The sequence below is a fragment of the Leucopleurus acutus genome (assembly GCF_964270905.1).
Source record: "Leucopleurus acutus genome assembly, chromosome: 14".
NCBI classification, from domain to species: domain Eukaryota; kingdom Metazoa; phylum Chordata; class Mammalia; order Artiodactyla; family Delphinidae; genus Leucopleurus; species Leucopleurus acutus.
In genome coordinates this window covers 8,382,151-8,402,323 of record NC_139156.1, presented here as the reverse complement: position 1 = coordinate 8,402,323, position 20,173 = coordinate 8,382,151, and the positions used below count along the sequence as shown (strand labels likewise).

General features: G+C 49.4%; 1 protein-coding gene across 2 annotated transcripts in view; it reads right to left on the bottom strand.

Annotated features, from left to right (window-relative positions):
• Positions 1 to 9,110: 9,110 nt before the first annotated feature.
• Positions 9,111 to 20,173, bottom strand: part of CPXM2 (carboxypeptidase X, M14 family member 2) — a 120,583-nt gene continuing 109,520 nt past the window's right edge. Inside the window, exons 12-15 of one of the 2 annotated variants that reach the window (XR_014326758.1) lie at positions 16,749 to 16,888; positions 14,541 to 14,640; positions 9,335 to 9,705; positions 9,111 to 9,256 (exon numbers count right to left, since the gene is read on the bottom strand). Coding sequence is in view for 1 of the 2 variants with exons in the window: in XM_082855050.1 (XP_082711176.1) it covers positions 9,452 to 9,705; positions 14,541 to 14,640; positions 16,749 to 16,888 (494 nt within the window). In the remaining variant the exon portion in view is untranslated. Of the gene's footprint in view, positions 9,706 to 14,540; positions 14,641 to 16,748; positions 16,889 to 20,173 lie in introns of both variants that reach the window. The other variant, XM_082855050.1, reaches the window with a different exon arrangement.

Below are 20,173 nucleotides of genomic sequence, written 5' to 3'. Positions count from 1 at the left end.
GTCTCAAATTTTTTTTGTCTCTGAGTATCTTTATCCTCATAAAAGTGACAGAGGACCTCAAAGCGCTTTTGACTTTAGAGTTTTAACTATCAATGTTTTCTGAATCGGAAATTGAAACTGAGAATTTTTAAACATTTATTTTATTGAAGTACAGTTGATGTACAACGTTGTGTTAATTTCTACTGTACAGCAAAGTGATTAAGTTATACGTATATATACATTCTCTTTCATATTCTTTTCCGTTACGGTTTATCACAGGACATTGAATACAGTTCCCTGTGCCATACAGTAGGACCTTGTTGTTTATCCATCCTCTGTATACTAGTTTGCATCTGCTCACCCCAGACTCCCAATGCATCCCTCCTCAACCCCTCCTCCCCCCTTGGAAACCATGAGTCTGTTCTCTGTGTCTGTGAGCCTGAAACTGAGAATTATTTAAATGCTTATTTATGGACACATTTGAAGAGACCAGTGAATGCATGGCATGTTAATAGCATCTTAGTATTATTTTTAAATGAGTCCTGTCCTCACAGACCCCTGAGAGCTGTCCTGAAGTAGAGTGTCAGTTTATTCCAGAACATGAGGGAGCTAATAAGAATAAACTTACAAAGTGAATTTTATTTGCCTTTTTTTTTAACAGATCTTTATTGGAGTATAATAGCTTCACAATACTGTGTTAGTTTCTGTTGCACAAGAAAGCCAATCAGCCGTATGCATACACATGTCCCCATATCCCTCCTTCTTGCGTCTCCCTCCCACCCTCCCTATCCCACCCCTCTAGGTGGTCACAAAGCACCGAGCCGATCTTCCTGTGCCATGCTGCTGCTTCCCACTAGCTATCTATTTTACATTTGGCAGTGTATATATGTCGATGCTACTGTCACTTCGCCCCAGCTTCCCCCTCCCACCCCAAGTCCTCAAGTCCATTCTCTGTGTCTACCTCTTTATTCCTGCCCTGCAACGAGGTTCATCAGTACCATTAGAACACTACCTAACACCATACACAAAAATAAACTCCAAGTGGATTAAAGACTTAAATGCCTTCGTTTTTAATAGCTGAGTTCAGAAACTCTCACTCTTCTCCCTATTCCGAATGGCTCTATGGCTGTCTGCATGGGTTCACTAGGAAACTGGCCTCCTTTTTACTAGAATATAATTGGAAAAATTACTTATGCAACCAAGGTCTTGACTGGAATGTCATATTTGAAAATGCTGCTTATTTAATCTGGTAAGACCATGGTTTTTTGTTTTTTTGGGGTTTTTTTTTGCGGTACGCGGGCCTCTCACTGCTGTGGCCTCTCCCGTTGCGGAGCACAGGCTCCGGACGCACAGGCTCAGCGGCCACGGCTCACGGCCCCAGCTGCTCCACGGCATGTGGGATCTTCCCAGACTGGGGCACGAACCCGTGTCCCCTGCATCGGCAGGCAGGCTCTCAACCACTGCGCCACCAGGGAAGCCCCAAGACCATGTTTTTTTGAAAACAGCTTTATTGAATATAGTCTATACCATACAATACACTCAGTTAAAGTGTACAATTCAATGGTTTTTCAGAGATGTGCAACCAACCATCACCATGATCAATTTTAGAACATGTTCACTACCCTCCAAAGAAACTCCATAACCCTCAGCTATTACCTGCACCCAGTCTCCCGCTCCCCGCAGCCCTGGGCAACCAGTAATCTGCTTTGTCTCTATGGACTTGCCTATTCCAGACAGTTCACGTAAATATAATCATACAACATGTGGTCCTTTCTGACTAACTTTTTTCACTCAGCATAATGTTTTCCACGTTCACCCATGCTGTAGCATGGATGAGTATTTCTTTCCTTTTTATGGCTGAATAACATTCCACTGTATGGCTAGATCACGTGACACATTTTCATCTCTCTTGAGTATGCTCCTAGGCATAGAATGCTGGATCATACGGTAACTCCATGTTTAACATTTTAAGAATCCTGCCAGACTGTTTTCTAAAGTAGCTGCACTTTTCTCTAAAAATAGTCCACTTTTGTTTCTAGATCTTTTTGTTGCTGAAGGTTCCAAACATTTTAAACACATTAACCATGACTGAATCTCCACAACAACTCTAAGAGGCAAGGACTACTAAACCCATTTTAGAGATGTGAGATTTCAGAGAGATAAGGCAACTTGTTCAACACCGCTCAGATGGTAAGAGCAGGGATCACACTTAAGTCCGTCCCCCAAAGCTCCACCCCCTCCCTCTCTATCCCACTGCTCCCCACTCCACCCAGGAGATGCAGTGACCCATGGGCTCTTTCCTTCCCGCAGATCTGGGGGTACCAGGGAAAATTTCTCCATGGCGTTCGAAGGTCCCCCTCTTCTCCTTGCCCTGAAGAATCCCCCTGGCCCTGTGCAGTGTGTTCTGATTGAATCTGCCGAGGGCACAGAACCAGAGCCTGAGGTTCTGGAGTCTCTGCACTTCCTAGGGCTGATGGGAACAACACCCAGAGGACAATGGCCTTTGCTGTGTCCCTTGGCCCATCTGGGGAGGCTGACAGCTAGAGCGCATGTCTAGAGGGAATGAGGGGCGAGGGAGAGTCACACAGGAAGCCGTGACTTTCAGTGAAAATTCATTAAAAGCCATAGGTATTCTTCACAGCCCGGAGATCTACTTCTGTAGCTCTGAGGTTGTTTGTCTCCCCAGCTCAGCTCTTACTTCCCTCACCCACTCCGCTGAAGCAGGTTTCCAGAGCAAATTAGGGTGTAGATCAAGATGGTCGCTTCCATCGTAGTAATTAACCTAAAACCATCAAAGTAGATGGTCAGGCTACACGTATCGATGCATGCTCCAAGCCTCGGTTTCCTATTTGAAAAATGGAAATAATGATATTTACCTCTAACGATATCAGCAACCGTGAGGATTAAAAGTTATATAGCACGTTGCTGGGAACATAGTGCCTGAAGAAAACTATTTAGCTTCTTCTTCTCTGCCTCTTAGTGCTTGCAGTGTGCCGGGCACCAGCCTAAATGTCCCCCAGCGTGGATCCTCACGAAAAACATGTGAGGTAGGTCCTGTTACTACAGAAGTCCCCTACATACGAACAAGTTCTATTCCGAGGAGCACATTCGTAAGTCCAATTTGTTCGTAAGTCCAACAAAGTTAGCCTAGGTACCCAACTAACACAATCGGCTATATAGTACTGTACTGTAATAGGTTTATGATACTTTTCACACAAATAATACATTTTAAAAACCCACAAAAAATAAAGACAACATTTTTAATCTTACAGTACAGTATCTTGAAAAGGACGGTAGTACAGTACAACAGCTGGCGTACAGGGTCTGGCATCGAGTGAACAGACAAGAAGAGTTACTCCACGGAGGAGGGACAGGAGGTGGGAGATGGTAGAGCTGAAGGGTCGTCAGCAATAGGAGACGGAGGGCAAGCTGCAGTGTCACTCACACCTGACGTTGATGGCAGATGTTCCGGTTCCTTGCTGGATTCAATTCTATCTACCCTCTTGAAAAAACGATCCAGTGATGTCTGGGTAGTAGCTCTTTTTTCTCGTCATAGATGACATGGTAGCACTGGATTGCATTCTGAATGGCTGCTGTAACCTTCGTGTACTGTTCTACGTTCAGGTCCTGTGCCTCAAAAACTAACAGTGCCTCCTCAAATAAAGAAAATCCCCTGCCATTTCCTGTATCGTGAACCTCTTCGGTTCTTCAGTTACTTCTTCCTCTTGTCTCTCTCCGTCCTTTCTCTGGGCCTCCAATTCCATCAGGTCTTCATTAGTAAGCTCCTCATGTTGCACAGCAAGGAGTTCAATGAAGTCATCCTCTTGCAGATCTAACTGGAAATAAAGATACTGTACTACTGTACTCTATACAGTACAGTAAAGTACACAAAAGCACAACCACTTGTAGAGGATGCATGCACATGAGAGCATACGCCAGACACTTGAACTTACGTGACTAGACATGTGAATGCGTGTTCGCATCTTTGGAAGTTCGAAACCTGAAGGTTTGTATGTGGGGGACTTACTTGTATTCCCATTCTACAGATGACAAGACTGAGTCACAGAGGTTATATAATTTACCCAAGGTTGTGCAGGGACTAAGAGGCAGGGCTGGCACTACAACCCAGATCTCCCGGCTCCAAGGACCAGGCTCCTAAATACTTTGCTCTAAAATGAGCCAGAGGTGAGTGAGAGAGGCTTGAAGGGGGCTCCAGAAAGAGGTCCTCCCACGGATGCTGACAAATGGACCAGATGTAGACACAGTCCACTAACGAGGCACTAAAGAGCATGAGTGGAGCCATTGTCCCCGTTCCTCCGTCAGGTTTGCTCTTACGGTAGATTAGGTAACAAGAAACCCCAGCGTGATGCTGAGCTCAGAAAGCTGACCAGGCTGTGAAGGACACGGAGCTGCACCTGTGATGAGCATCGTTCACTGAAAATCAAAATGGGGCCAGGAGTCAGGGCAGCACCCATCTGTTCAGTCGTCTGAAGTGGACAGAGAACTACGATGGCAAAAGGGCGTCCAGAATCAGGCCCAATAGCTTCTTCGGGGCTTTATTGCACATTCCATCAGTTCCTCACTGACAGTTCCCCCAGACAAGCTGATCAAATAAGAGTTACCATCTTTCGTCCTCTGATTTCCCAAATGCACCCCGACTCCCAAGGCTTCCATCACCTTCTTTGCTCCTAAGAAAGTCAGGCCAAGAGGCACAGACCGTAGGGCTGCTCCAGGACCCAATTACAGTGTTTCAGGAGGGCAGTGGAAAGAGCATTGCTCTGAGAGTCCTGCCTCTGCCGTGGGCTGAGACACAACTTTGGATACTTTGTGCCTCTCCATAGGCCTTGGTTTTTCCATCTCTAAACTCAGGGGGATTGGGCTAGTTCAAGGGATGGAAACATAAGGAATCACTGCTGTCACCCCTTCCCATACCCATAGCAGACACAGCTAATCAACTGCAGCATTCTTTCCCACTGAGCCAGGACTTTGCCTCAGAATCTTTCTTAACACAGGGCTCTAAGCAACTACTACCGATAAATCAGAATTAGCCTGCAAGAGGAAACTTGGTTTCCATCCTTGGACACATTGATCTTGAGGTGCCCTCAGCTCTAAAGACATGTCATTCTCCTCTGTGCATACCAGAAGGCACTGGAAAACTCCATCCCATGGGCTCCAGCTCTCTGATTTCATTTTTCTAATTTTTTCTGGACTCCTTATGTCTTGACTGGGAACTTGGAGCTGGGTACGGGGATACCAACACGAAGTGGCATGGGAATTTGAGCTTCTCCAGGCAGGGTGGCGATCGCCAGGGCCAATTCTGAACCAGCAAACCTGTGATACTTTTCCAGTCCAGCCACCCAAATACCAAGTAAATACAACATCCTTTATATTACATCATGATTTGCATCATGATTTAGACATTAACACCACATTGTAATAAAAAGGAACAAAACTGGGTCATTTGTAGAGACATGGATGGATCTAGAGACTGTCATACAGAGTGAAGTAAGTCAGAAAGAGAAAAACAAATACCGTACATTAACGCATGTATGTGGAACCTAGAAAAATGGTACAGATGAACCGGTTTGCAGGGCAGAAATAGAGACACAGATGCAGAGGACAAATGTATGGACACCAAGGGGGGAAAGCCATGGGGGTGTGGGGGGTGTGTGATGAATTGGGAGATTGGGATTGACATGTATACACTGATGTGTATAGAACTGATGACTAATAAGAACCTGCAGTATAAAAAAAATAAAATAAAATTCAAAAAAAACCACATTGTAGTTTTAAAGTTGTTCTTAATACCTTTGTTACACAAAGGCTGGATAAATCTTGGGGTTTCCTGTTAAAGTCATCAAAACTGAGCTCTGATCCCTGAAGGACCCTGATTTGAGCAGCTCCTTAAATGCCATTTAACCAAAAACACAGGTGGCATTAAAAAGAGCAAAGCTGCAGTGGCCACCTGGGCCCTGAGTGGGAGAATCAGGATAAATAGACAGAGGACTCTCTGCCAGAGGCAGAAGTTTTGTGTTGATTTTACCCTAAAGAAAGACATCCAGATGGAACCACAACCTTCTATAAAGCTTTCAGACGCGCTTCTACGCAGTCAAGTATTAGACTTACTTATAAAAGTGAAGACTCTCGGGCTTCCCTGGTGGCGCAGTGGTTGGGAGTCCGCCTGCCGATGCAGGGGACGCAGGTTCGTGCCCCGGTCCGGGAAGATCCCACAGGCCGCGGAGCGGCTGGGCCCGTGAGCCATGGCCGCTGAGCCTGCGCGTCCGGAGCCTGTGCTCCGCAACGGGAGAGGCCACGGCAGTGAGAGGCCCGCGTATCGCAAAAAAAAAAAAAAAAAAAAAAAGTGAAGACTCGCGAAGAAGTAAAAACACACTAAATAAATCCAAGTTATGGAGTTTTAATTTCTGAAGTCGCATTTTCTTAACTTATAAGGGACTCTTATAAACAAAGCGGCACATACACAAGGCTAGTTCAGGTCCACGTGTATTTACTGAACACCCGCTGGGAGGAAGAAGCCGAGCCGGACTTGTGGGGCAGAGACAGAGGGGGACGACGTTGTTCTTGCCCTTGGGGAGATTCTGGGACAACAGCAGCGGGGAGAACCAGAGGTAAGATGACCCCCAGTGGAAAGGGATGGAGAGCGGTGGCCCTGAGAGGCCCCAAGGGCCCTGCAGGTGTGTCCTAATGCATCCATGTTGTGAGATGGAGGAAGGCTTCCCGCAGGAGGTGGCATTTGAGAAAGGCCTTGAGAGGAGCAGGAAGGTCTTCAGCCGTGGGGAGACACAGGAGATGCAGAGGCCCAAGGCCACCCCTAGGCAAGATCCGGGAGGGGTAATTCTGGCTGAGAAGCAGGGGAGAAGTCCGGTTGCAGAGCAGCCCTTCTTCTTCGGAAAGAAGAAGGTGAAGGAAGACAGCCTGGGCTTGAAGGCCCAGCTAGGAGGAGCCGCTGAATTATTATGGAGCCAACGGGGAGCCCACCGATGGGGCTGCGTAGAGGAGCGGCTCCAACAGAACAGAGCCTTAGGGATCTGGAAGGTCAATTCTCCACCAGAAATCAGGGGACGCCACAGCCAGGCAGGCCCCGACAGTCCATCGAGCCCACGGGCTTACTCTGCAGGAGCAGATGAGAGACCAGAGAGGCTGTCTGGCCGAGACCACACGCCAAAGGGTGGTGCCAGGTCTGGAAGCCACAGCTCCATCCTGCAAGCCCGAGACACCTGTTAATGGGCTAAGTCTGAAGACAGGCCTTGCAGAGGACCAAGAACTGCTGAACGCGGCAGATGGCATACTGCAGCCCCAAGGGCTACAAGGGCCACAGCCCCATTGCTAGACGGTGGCAATGAGACAATCACCTTCGTACCAAGTGTGGGGACCTGGCCTCCCAGTAGGATGTGGCTGGAACCTGACGATCTACCGTTTGCTGATGCAGTTGGAATGGTTAACCGCTCTGAACTGCAGGGCTGACTGATCATTTCAAGGGCTTTATGGAGAGCTATATGGCGAATAGCTATATGATTACTGAAAGTTAAATTTATATTAATTAAAATTATGTAACTAGAAATGCTTTTCCCAAGTTGCATGAGACACATTTCAAGTGGCTCAGTGGCCACGTGTGGCGAGTGGCTACCGTGTTAGATACACAGAATGGAACATCTCCATCACTGCAGAAAGTTCTACTGGGCACTGCTGGTTTATAGCAGGGGTCAGCTAACTATGCCCCAGCCTGGGGCCCAAATCCAGCTGCCATGTGTTTTTGTTTACGTCTTTGGCCAAGCTGACTGACTTGTGGGATCTTAGTTCCCCAAGCGGGCCCCAGCAGTGAAAGCGCGGAGTCCTAACCACTGGACCACCAGGGGATTCCCTGCCACGTGTTCTAATAAAGTCTTACTGGAACACAGCCATGCCCATTCACTTATGTATGGTGTAGGTCTGCTTTTGTGCTGCAAGAGCAGAGCTGAGTACTGGTGACAGAGTCTTTACGGCCTGTAAAGCCTAAAATACTTCGATCTGATCCTTTATACGAAAAGTTTGCTGATCTCTAGTGTAGACTGTCAAAAAGTGACATGAGGATCTTTTCTGGAAAGATGCTCACTGGCAGACCCAGGAATTACTAGTGGGTCCCAAGTGTCAGGATGACTTCACCCCACCACAGGCCCCCCTGGGGAAGGAGGTAGGGAACACAACGCTGGCAGCATCACTACGGAGCTTGACGGGGGTGCAGGATGCCCCTCCCCAAGCAGGCGCCTTCTCCAGGGTGACTGACCGACCTTCTCTAGGGTGACCCACCGTAGAGACAGGGGGTGGGACGTGGTGTTTGGGTGGCTGCGAGTCTACCCAGGAAAACCACACACGAGAAGGAGCTCACTGTTTGCTTTCTTTATTTTTCTATTCTTCCCAGCTCAGTGAGGCAGCAACATTAATACAAAGTGAGAAGAACTGTTTTCTTGCACGGCAATTCAATAACCCCTCTCACACCGACGCTCACACACAATTCTAAGAGCTTTTCATCAAACTCGGTCTAATCTGCATGGTCTGGCATCTCACACGCCAAAAATAACTCTCGGAGTGATGGCGGCCGGCTTCGGAGTGCTCGTTTCCGGGAAAGGAGGACTATATTGAACAGAGAGGGCGACAGTCAGCCTCCTTCCAGCTCTTTTCAAGTCCTAGCAGGTCAAAGAGGAGAGCCAGGCTAACTGCTCTGGTTCCTTAGGGAGGTGGGCACCTCCTGCTCTCCCCACCCAGGGAGCCCCCAGAGCTACTGCAGCAGCGGGAAGTTTGGGGGGTTCTCTGTGGACCCCACTGCACGCCAGGAGCCCCAAAGCACGTCTGCTGCCCACACTCACTCTTGAATTATTTCAGCCTTTCTCTCCCCTTATGTGCGTGACCCTTTGTTGAAAGGGAAAACGAAGGTGATTCAGGAGGCCGACTGATGCCCACTTAGTCATGTCTCTGTTGTCAACAGAGTGCAGGGTTTACCCGCAGCAGCGTGGGATGTCCTGGGGCCAGAGAGGGTAGATTCTCTTAGAACGCCCGTGAGCATCTCGAATGCTAACATTTGGGACAGCAGAGCCCTGGGAATGCTGCCATTCTAGCCATGCAAATCGCAAAGGCATGGGGAACTCTTGCTGTCGCGCAAACAGGAAAAGCACCAGATTCCCTTCCTGTACAGCCAGGAGGCCCTCAACAGGCAAGCTCCTCTCTCTCTCTCAGACTCCCAGGATGACTTGCTGAATCCTCCCACCAGCCTTCCTCTGCTGCCCTGCCCAAGTTATTTGGATAAATGGGAACAAAGAAACTATCCTAAGCCTCCCCTCAGGACCAGTCTTGCAACGTACACATACTCCCAGGCCTTCTTGAATTACAGAGAAAACAATGAGGAGTGAGTCCTCTATGGAGCTACAGCCAGGGTGGTTTAATTTGCAGGGGTCCAGGACATGACTCAAGAGTTGGGAGGTCACCCGCGCTGTCGTCTTTTCCGCCCCCGCAGCTTCAGCCGCCTGGCTGGCAGGCTGACGGGCTGCTTCCCGAACTTCTCCATGATCTCTCTGATCCTGGCCAGGTTGGTTTTGCTGAGTGTGAAGTCGCACTGTGTGGCCCCCATGTCATAGCCGACTATGCAGTTCTTGGTGGACGAGGTGAAACCTTCTGCCTTGGCCGTGACCATGTACTCTCCGGGGTTCAGAAGGCGCCAGTAATCCCCATCACTGGCTGTGAAAAGAAAGCAGGGGAATTCAGAGCAGCTCTTTTCTAGCAGCGATATCACCAGCTCTGTTATTCCAAGACCAGCCTCCTGGCCAGAGAGAGACTCACGGGCAAGCAGTGTGGAATTTGAGCCCCAGCAGATGCAAATTCTTGATGCATTTTGGAAGCCAAGATGTTTTCCTTTTTGGAAACCACCTTAATGGTTTTAACAGGAAGGGGACTGGGGTGTAGGCTCCCCGCAGTGTTAATACGCATGAGCAGAGATGGAGAAACAATCGCTAACATTCCTTTCTCTGTGACAATACACACCATTCATTATGAACTTGAATGTCTGAATGGTATGCCCTCGCCACAGAATGCCATCTTGAAAAGCCATCTGTGCGTGGCTTCCTGGCTTCCCTTAGCATGGCTCTAAATATAGAATAGTAGTATAGGGGTGGGGCTCTTCACATCTGAGAAAGAGAAGGAAAGGGCTACTAACGACCTGGGGGGAGGCCCCAAGGTCCACACCTCAGTCCATGGTCCTCTATGAAGAAATGGAGCAGGTACACGTGGACGTTGCAGGCAGAGTCCCCTGCCCCTCCCCCTGCCCCGGTTACACCATTGGTCAGGCACCCAACAGGCACCTAACTGGACCCGGGTCCATCCTTAACTCAACGCTAGATCCTTGTTGCATAAAGTGGGGTTCTTGGCCAAGGCCACTCCTCCCCAGGGGGCCTACACCTGCTGAGATCACTTGGACCCCTGACATTAAAGAGGCTTCGAGACAGAAAAGGAGACATCAACTCCTACGTAGCACATGGAAGGACGAAGCAGGCACCAATCCACTGAACTCTCCAAGCCAAGTTCTGATGTAAGTTGTATAATGATCCCCTTTTCTACATGAGTAATTGGATGCCCAGGGAAGTGTCACGTGCTGCACAAGGTCACACAGCTAGTGATTAGCTGGTCTTCCCGGGCCAGGTTTGTTTTCTCTCTTATGATGATCTGTCCTGCCCGGTCTAAAGAGAAAAGGCTGGATTTGGTGAAGTGCTACAGAGGCCCGGGAAAGTTTTACTCATTTGAATGAACCCTGATATCCCCTAAAGAATGGAAGAGAACTCTGTGCGAGAATATTTATCTCCCACATACACGCATATAACACTCCGAAGCACCATGTTTAAATTCACATCACAATCTTTATTCATCTGAGACGCCCCATGCAACGTGGTGAGCTCACGAGAGCACAAGATGTCATGAAAAATGAAATGCGCAGGCAGTGGTTCGCCACACGTTTGCACAGTCTACTACCTGGTAAACAGGCCTCAGTGTGAGAGTCCCAGGCACGCAATGCAGGCAGATGGCTCCCTGACTTTCTCAGCACTGCACCCTGTGTCTTCCTGCAGTGAAAATGCAAGGTTCTCAACTGAATAAAATGCCACTCGGTGGCTTTTCAGAAGCCGAGAGCCACGCCCAGCCGTCTTTGTCTTGCCATCAGACGGCCCGAGCCTCCTGGGCAGGCATGCGCTGAGACGTCTCTCCGGGCTCCCAGCTCCCAGGCACACCTGCCAGAGCCGCCCCTGCACCCCCCAGACCTCCCTGTCCCGTCTTGGCCCCGTGTTAAGCTGTGGGCTCCGTAAGACCTGTGGCTTATTCTTTGCCACTGAACTGTGTGTTTCAGTCATGTGTCCTTGATGAATGCCAGCTGGATTTAGTGGGATGAAGACAAACAGACATGAATACAAATGTGCTATTAAGGTGAGAAGTTGTACATATTAGCCTCAGCCGCTGTAGGTACTTTCTCCCACCAACACCGGAGTGGATTCGTTAAGGCCAAGAACCGGCCACCCGCCAACTAACTTGCTAGAGGCCGCTGGAGGCGAGACCTTTCGGTGCGAGTGCCCACCTCGAGAACACACTGACGTCAGTCTGAAACACCCCCAGGGAAGGGGCAGCCCAGGTTCTCACCAAGGGAGATGCTCAGCAAGCCAGGAGTGAAAGAAATCCATAATTAACACGTGCTTGTCAGCTCTACTGATTCAAATTTATAAGACGGCTCTGTAATTCTTTTTCTCCCCAAAATAGCAGAAGGCTCTCTCCTCATCCTCTCCCCAATCTGCCCACCTTTGCTGTGCTGGTCTCCTTCTTTTCACATCTCAGGGCCCTGTCCGGGGTGTGTTTCGGGGGTGAGTGCTCTGTGGAGCTGCAGGGGGAGGTTGGCACCCAGCTGGCATCGCCCAGCATCGGTGGACGGAAGGAACAACCCGGGCCCTAACGAATGGCCATTCATTAGCAGGTCGGGTTAGCGTTCCCAAACAAAGGTCAGTCACGTGGCATTCTGAGCCAGGTTTTGGGCCAACATATTTACATGCATTTAGAAAGCATCCTTACTAGCTTCTCTCCCTGTGGAATTCCACTTAATATCCCTGTTTATTTTATGCAAAATCCCTCCTGGAATAAAACTTGTCAGATCACATAAGCCTCAGACAGAAATCAAGGCAAATTCAGAGCTTATGTGGAGCAACGAAGGACCCCGAAACCAACGCAATAAAGAACCATCCGTGACACACGGGATTCCTCTGTGATGCGAACATGCTGGGAGATTATTTTGTGGGGAACGAAGGGAGTTGGAGCTGCATTTTCCATTAGCTCATCAAAACTGTCTCCTTGATTACAAGGGCTTTGAAATTCCGAGCCCATTAGGCAAAGCTCTCTCTGCTGGCTTGTGGGCCCCTGGGGACATTTTATCTCCCACTCTGTTTAAAACTCTTATTTTCTCACATTGCCCACAAAAGACTAAGAGTCCAAGGAATGTCTCAGGCTCTTTTACAGGCACTCATTAATAACGTTTAAAATGCAAGGCCTACGCAGAACCAGATCAAATAGCCCCTTCCATCCACAGCGATCACCTGCACCTTGCAGGTCTGGCCCGTGACAAGCTTACAATCTGCATTTGTTGAATTAATGAATGAATAAGTGAATAAGTGAATGAATGAATGGATCAGTGTATGCCTGCCTATGTGGGGCAACTATGTACCGAATGCCATGCTACCCAGTGTGCAGCCTTGTGGTCAGTGGCTATAAGACCCTGGAGGACAAGTGGACGCTCAGGAAATATGGCTGCGTGAAGAAACAGGCAACTACCTTGAAAGAAGGCGATTCAGGGCATCACACCACAGTCTACTGTTTTGTGGCATTTCACCCATTTACAGAATAATTGTCCTTCTCTGCCAGGCACGTGAGCAGGTAGCCTGGTATTGAAGAACACCTGGGCCAGGTGTGAATCTCAGCCCCACCCCCATCCTAACGTCCTAGAGCCTCTGCTTCCTCACAGGTCAAGTGGGATCACTTGGGGGAGGACAGGGTGTCTTCATGCATGTGACCAGCTAGCGGAGAAAGCGGCCCTTCTCTTGTTCAGGGGGAACAGCGTGGGGCAAGGCAAGGGGGACCACATTGAGTGTCTCAAGCTCTTGCCTCAATCCCAGCTCAGCCTCTCTCTGTGCATCTGGGAAACACCACATAACGTCCAGTGCGGCTGGCCACCCCGGCACAAGGTAAGCTCTTAGATCCCCAGGCGCAGGTCAGGCCAAGTTAGTGTCAAGTCTTGTTTCTCCCAGTTCAAGTGTGTCTGCAGGCTGAAGAGATCTCTTTTATGGAAATCACGGTTTCCTTCCTCTTGCTGATGATGACTCTGTTTGCTACACCTGGGCGGGACCTGCCCTGGGTTGAATGATGCCCTGCCCCCCACACTCTCCAGTGGCCCACATCCTACTACCCAGGACCTACAAATTGACGCTACTTGGAAAAAGGGTCTTTGCAGATGTAATTAAGGATCTCAAGATCATCCTGGATTATGTGGATGGCTCCTAAATCCAATGACAAGTGTCCTCATAAGAGACAGAAGAGCAGGCGCCAGGAGGAAGCGGAGGCAGAGACTGGAGTGATGCAGCCGAGGAAGCTCAGGAATGCCTGAAGCCACCAGGAGCCGGAAAAGCCAAAGAGGGGTCCTCCCCAGGGGCTCCAGGGGGAGCACAGCCCTGCTGACACCTTGATTTCAGACTCCCGGCCTCTATAACCGTGAGGGAATAAATTTCTGTTTCTTTAAGCCACACAGTCTGTGGTCATTTGTCATGGCAACCACTGGAAACCAATGCAGGACCCAGTGCCCTGCTCACTGCAGCTGACAGCAAAGCAGTATCTGACGCAGAGCTCCCCAACGTCGCCCCCACCCCACCACGTAGGAAAACCTCTGCGTGCAGGTTTAAACATGCCTATGGGCACACCATCTCCAACAGAACGCTCGCTGACAATCTGACTTCAGCATCCAACCGATTCTGTTCCACGTGCATCTGTCCCTGCATCGTACTGCAAACATCAGCCATCAGTCAAACTGGCCATTTCTCACTTCCCCCTGGACACGCCAAGTGCCATCCCAGGTGACGAGAGTCCTGGGGCACGAGGGTAAGCCTGGGCTTGTTTTCATATCATAATCGGCCAAGAATAAGGCAGCCCTTGTGCAGACGCTCGGTGTCTGCGGGCTGCTTCCAGCCAGCGCTGCAGCTCTGGAGCAAGAAGGGAAACAGCACGCAGCTGCTCCAACGCCTGAACCCAAGCCCCACCTGCCTCCTGAACCTTCAGTGGGTCCTTCAACCTCTGAATAAGGGACAGAGAGAAGCCAGAAAGCAGAGGCTGAACACCTCGCTTTCCAGGGGCTCCATGGAAAGTTGGAGAAAAGAGACAATAAGCCAGGTCAGAGGAAGAAGTTTCTGGGCCTCAACTTGTGGTTTTAACTCAAGTAAAACACTTCAAGAAAATGGATATTTCCTCTTGAGAAACAGTTCACACACATTATTTGTAGTTACCTGTTCGGATGTCATGGTTAACGCCCTCTACGGAGATAACAGCATTTGGAATTCCTTTTCCGTGCAAATCCCTCACCAGGCCTTTGATGCCCCGATGAACCTGCTCGACAAACAGGAGAAGCAGATGAGCTCACCGATCAACCGGCACGGCCAAGAGGGCCAGAAACCTAGCCCAGTGCCGCCAAGAGCCCCCCACAAAGCTATGTCTGGCTCAAAAGCTCCCCAGCTCGGCATGGATTTGGTGTGTAAATTTCTGTATTCCTTTTGGGTCCATCTACTGGAAAGTCTTCCACTGGAGTTAAAATATTCCAGAGGTTTAGAAAATATTAGGATCTGAGATGGTTCATAAAAGACACATCCAGTAAAAATGGAATTTAATTTTTATAGGCACATTTATTTTGACTTTCCTGGACTCTACAGACTTAACACATAAACTTTAAGAGTCAAAGAGGGGCTTCCCTGGTGGCGCAGCGGTTGAGAGTCCGCCTGCCGATGCAGGGGACACGGGTTCGTGCCCCGGTCCGGGAAGATCCCACATGCCGCGGAGCGGCTGGGCCCGTGAGCCATGGCCGCTGAGCCTGCGCGTCCGGAGCCTGTGCTCCGCAACGGGAGAGGCCACAACAGAGAGAGGCCCGTGTACCACAAAAAAAAAAAAGAGTCAAAGAGGAGAGAAAAGACTCAAAAGCATCCCTGTAAAGTACAGTTCATCCGCAGGGCCCTTCCACTGATGAGCTGTGTCACATGACACACACCAACTCTGAGCCTCGTGCCTCAGGTTCCCCCATCCGAAGATCCAAGATGACATACCGTCATTCCCAGTGACATTCTTTATACATATTGCTATGCCTGGGCATTTTATCCGTAGGAGGCTCTTTGGCTAAACCGGGATCATCACGTTAGAATGACTAAGGCCTTTTCTCTCTTTGTTCATATATGAAATGAAAAAAGAGCCTTCCCTTACAAAATTCCAGAGTGGGGATGGAGAGTGTGCTCACGGCTTCCCAGGAGGGCAGAACAGGTTCACACCCTACTGTGCAAGGAAAGTGGGCTGTGGGCTGCACTGACCCTCTCAGGATCCTCATGGATCAGACTTGGATGCTAAATCGCAGTGCCAACCTCTGCCACCATGGGGAGGTGCAGGTACCAGGAAGCTGGCAGCCCAAGCCCTTGGCTGAATGCCTCTTCTGACTCATCTATGAGAACCCATGGAAGAAGGGCAACCTCCCAATACAGCCTCAGCATCTTACTTCCTAATGAATGTGGGTCACGGTAGTCATATGAAGTTCCACATTCTTTTTATTTCTCTGGTTCCTGGGAGTCTATTCCTTGTAGGGGCATGGACGTTATTTGGTTAGTTTTAGTACCAAACTAGAGCCGGTTTGCTCAATGCTACAAGACAGGCGTATCCCTGAGAGCAGGAGGAAAAGAAGGCGTGCGAGGGTCCTAGCATACATGGCAGGACTTCCTCACCAGCTACCAGCAGAAGCTCAGCAGGCACTTGTTGGAACTGTTCCCAGGTGACACCCGACACCTTCAGCAGTGACTCCTCAGCCTCCGAGCTGTTATGGGCTGAACTGTGTCCCCCACAAATCCATATGTTGAAGTCCTTACCCCCAGTATCTTAGAATGTGACTGCATTTGGAGATAGCATCTTTAAAGAGCTGATGAAGCCCTAAGAGTAGGCCTTATCATCTGACTGGTGTCCTTGTAAGAAGAGGACATTTGGACACGCAGGGACACCAGGAGTGTATGCACACTGAGTAAAACCATGTGCAGACACAGTGAGGAGGTGGCTGTCTGCAAGCCAAGGAGAGAGGCTGCAGGATGAAACCAACCCGCTGACACTTTAATTTTGCACTTCTAGCCTCGAGAACCATAATTTCTGTTGCTTAAGTTCCCCAGCTTGCATATTTTGTTACGCAGCCCTGGCAGACTAATACAAGGGGCCTGAGTATGCTGGCTGGACAAACACCCCTTCCCCACGGAGCAGCATCCTAGAACCCTGGAAGTGGTCTCACTTACCATGAACCAGTGGGAGCAAATGACATTGACTTAGAGCTCACCAACAACAGTTCCTTCTGACACTGTAGTCGCTAGCCCAGGGTGATGGCCACCGTAGGAAGCGCTAATTTGATCTCAGGCTTTTGGCCATCTCAAGGGCTTCGTTCACTAGCGACACCCCATCACAGCCATGTGCCCACGTCATACCTGCTCCATGAACACGATTAAGGATTCCCGATTATTCTCCCACTCCTCAGGCAGCTCGCTCTCATGCGGGTATTTATCACAGCCCACATAGATGGACAGCTCGAAGCAGTTGGTGTGAAGGTAGCTGAAATCGTTGAGACCTGCCGAGCCAACCAGACAACATTTGAACTGAACAGTGCTCAAGGTGGCCCTGGGAGACAGCAAGAATGTTCAAGAATGTGATTCAGAGGACTTCATTTGAACAAGGAGGTATCAAGTGTCTACTCTGCACAAAAAATTAATTAGAGCAACTGATGGGGAACAGAATGGGGGGTTGAGATAGAGAGAAGATGCAGCCGGAACAGTCCGTGGGGAAGACAGGCATATGTAGGACATCTTTGACAAAAGGGGACTGAAATGTTTTTTAGATAAAATTATTTTCATTTTATTAAACTCAGTTTAATAGTATTTTTAGGATAAAGGTATCATTTCCTTTTCCTTTAAAAAATTTTTTTTTCTTTTTTTTAAAATTAATTTATTTATTTATTGGCGGTGTTGGGTCCTTGTTGCTGTGTGCAGGCTTTCTCTAGTTGCAGCGAGCGGGGGCTATTCTTCGTTGCGGTGCGTAGGCTTCTCATCGCAGTGGCTTCTCTTGTTGCGGAGCACGGGCTCCAGGTGTGAGGGCTTCAGTAGTTGCGGCATGCAGGCTTCAGTAGTTGTGGCTCACGGGCTTAGTTGCTCCGCAGCATGTGGGATCTTCCCGGACCAGGGCTCAAACCCATGTCCCCTGCATTGGCAGGTGGATTCTTAACCACTGTGCCACCAGGGAAGTCCCTCTCTTTTGTTTTCTTTTTGTTGTTTTTTATTTTTTGAAAGGTATCATTAATTAATAGTATGGCTTTTTAGTGTTTATTAAATTTAGCTCAATAGTCATGCCGCTCTCAGCTACAGCTCTGTAACTGTAGAATAAAAACTGCAGTTGTCTATTCTAATTCATACACATAACTATCCATCCCACCATTTACCGAGTGTTTTACATAAGCCAGAAGCCATCCTTAGCGCTTTGCATCCAAGCTCATTTAGTCTTCATCACAAATCCAGCAGAGACGTAGGTAGCATAGCCCAGTTTTACAAATAAGAGAATTGAGGCGGAGAATGGTTAAGGACTGCATTAAGGAATGTATCCAGAATCGTGTGTCTGGACAGTCAGGGTTTGAACCCAGGTGTGTGTAATGTCTGCCCAGCCCTTGCTTGTCGCTGCTGGGGGACTGAAGGGCAAATGTCCTCACCACCCAGCTGGAATGCAGACAGTCCCGTGCATCCTGACATGGCTACAACAGGACTTGGTCCCTGTATTAGTTTCTTAGGGCTGCTGTTACAAAGGACCACCAACTGGGTGGTCTAAAACAACAGAAAATTATCCTCTCATAGTTGTAGAGGCCAGGAGTCCAAAATCAAGGTGTTGGCAAGGCCACACCCCCTCCAAAGGCGCTTCCTTGTTTCTTTCAGTTCCTGGTGGCCCCTGGCATTCCTTGGCTTGTGGCCGCAACACTCCCATCTCTGCCTCTGTCTTTACAGGGCTGTCTCCTCAGTGTGTGTCTTCTCCTCTTCTGTCCTTTATAAGGACATTTGTCACTGATTTTAGGGCCCATCTGGGTAACTCAAGATGACCTCACCTTGAAACCCTTATCTTAATGACACCTACAAAGACCCGTTTTCCAAATAAGGTCACACTCACAGCATCCAAAGATTAGGAAGTAGATGTATATCTTGGGGGTCCCAGTCAACCCACGACAGTACCCAAAATGCATAAATGAATGTCAGATGGCATAAAGTCCAGTGGCTCTCTTCCCAACATTTTATTTTTGGAAACCATTTGAAATAGCAAGAACACAGTGCTACTATGTTATGTGTGAGGGCCAAGAGGACTCCCCCAGCAGAAGGCACCATCAACAAGCCCGCCCTGGCTTCTGAGGGTCAAGGCCACAGAGAGAGGAAGTTGGCTGGGCTGGTCTCTCTGTTGACTGGGGACAAAAAGCAGGTCCTCCTGCACGTCAGCCTTGGTACTCACCCGTCCTCTCTTCCCTCCTTCCTCAGAGCGTTCAGTGATACATCCCTCAGTACAAATGTCTGTTTAAAAATCACAGCTTTGGGTGTCAAGATCAATTCTGTATCGATCTGCTGCCTAATCGATAAAGTCACAGACAAAAGGGTGCAAAATACACAGCCACTCTCTCTACCAGATTCCAGATTCGAACCATTCACAGGTCACCAGCCATGGGCCTTTGATCGCATCTGTGATCAAATAAGGAGAGTGACAGCAGTGGGATAAAAGGAGTGGGACGGTGTCAAGTTAATGGAAAAACCCCTCACGGGACCTTGTCTGGCTGAAGAAGGTTGGCCAAAAATGCCAGGTCAGGGCTCCCCTGGTGGCGCAGTGGTTGAGAGTCCGCCTGCCGATGCAGGGGATGTGGGTTCGTGCCCCGGTCCGGAAAGATCCCACATGCCGCGGAGCGGCTGGGCTGGTGAGCCATGGCCGCTGAGCCTGTGCATCCGGAGCCTGTGCTCTGCAGCGGGAGAGGCCACAACAGTGAGAGGCACGCGTACCGCAAAAAAAAAAAAAAAAGCCAGGTCAGCTCATTCAGTGGAACCCGAGGCGTGGAACCTCAGGCAGCGCCCATGGATCAGCACGGACAGGCCCTCCCGGGAGGGCTGGACCCCTCCGCACACACACACAATTCTCATTATCCCAACCTCCAGGCCTTGTTAGTACTGAAATAAATAAATGTGATATTTAAAACTCTGGAGCGGGTCTGCCATTTTGCAGTCAGTGCTAGAAGCACTAGAAGAATTGGCAAAATGAGACACCAGGAGAGCGGTGGAAAACTTGCGCCAGGCTATCGTTCACGCCGAATTCCAGCCCTTCAGCGAATGTCATGCAGCTGAGAATCCTCCGTAAGAAATGGCTTCAAAAGTGAAACGTGCGGGCAGGAGGTGTGGGGTGATCCAGATAGCTCTTCCCGGCCGAGGCTTCTTCCTTTGGGTTCTCTCTGGGCCTGGAATCCTGCTCTTGTCACGGCTTCAGTGTGGAACATGGGGCCACGCAACCCTGTGGCTCTGTGGGGCCGACGCTGTCACAACATCTGCCTTCCTTGTGCGGGAGAGGATGCCAGACAGCAGCCGACACAAAGAAGGTCTCACATCCCTTTGGAGTTGAAATGCACACACTGCAAACGATGTGCCTTTTGAGCTAGACTGGACCCTGCTCCCAGCTACCCACTCCCCACTAACTAAGGCCTGTCGGTGCACCGCTAACGAGTGCGCAAGACCCAGACAGAAAGAAGGAGTGGAGGGGGAGGAGAGGAGGGAAGGAAATTGGACATCCCATCTCATTAATCTACAAAGAAATGAATCTGCAGACTTTGTCACACCGCCTGCAGGAAGAA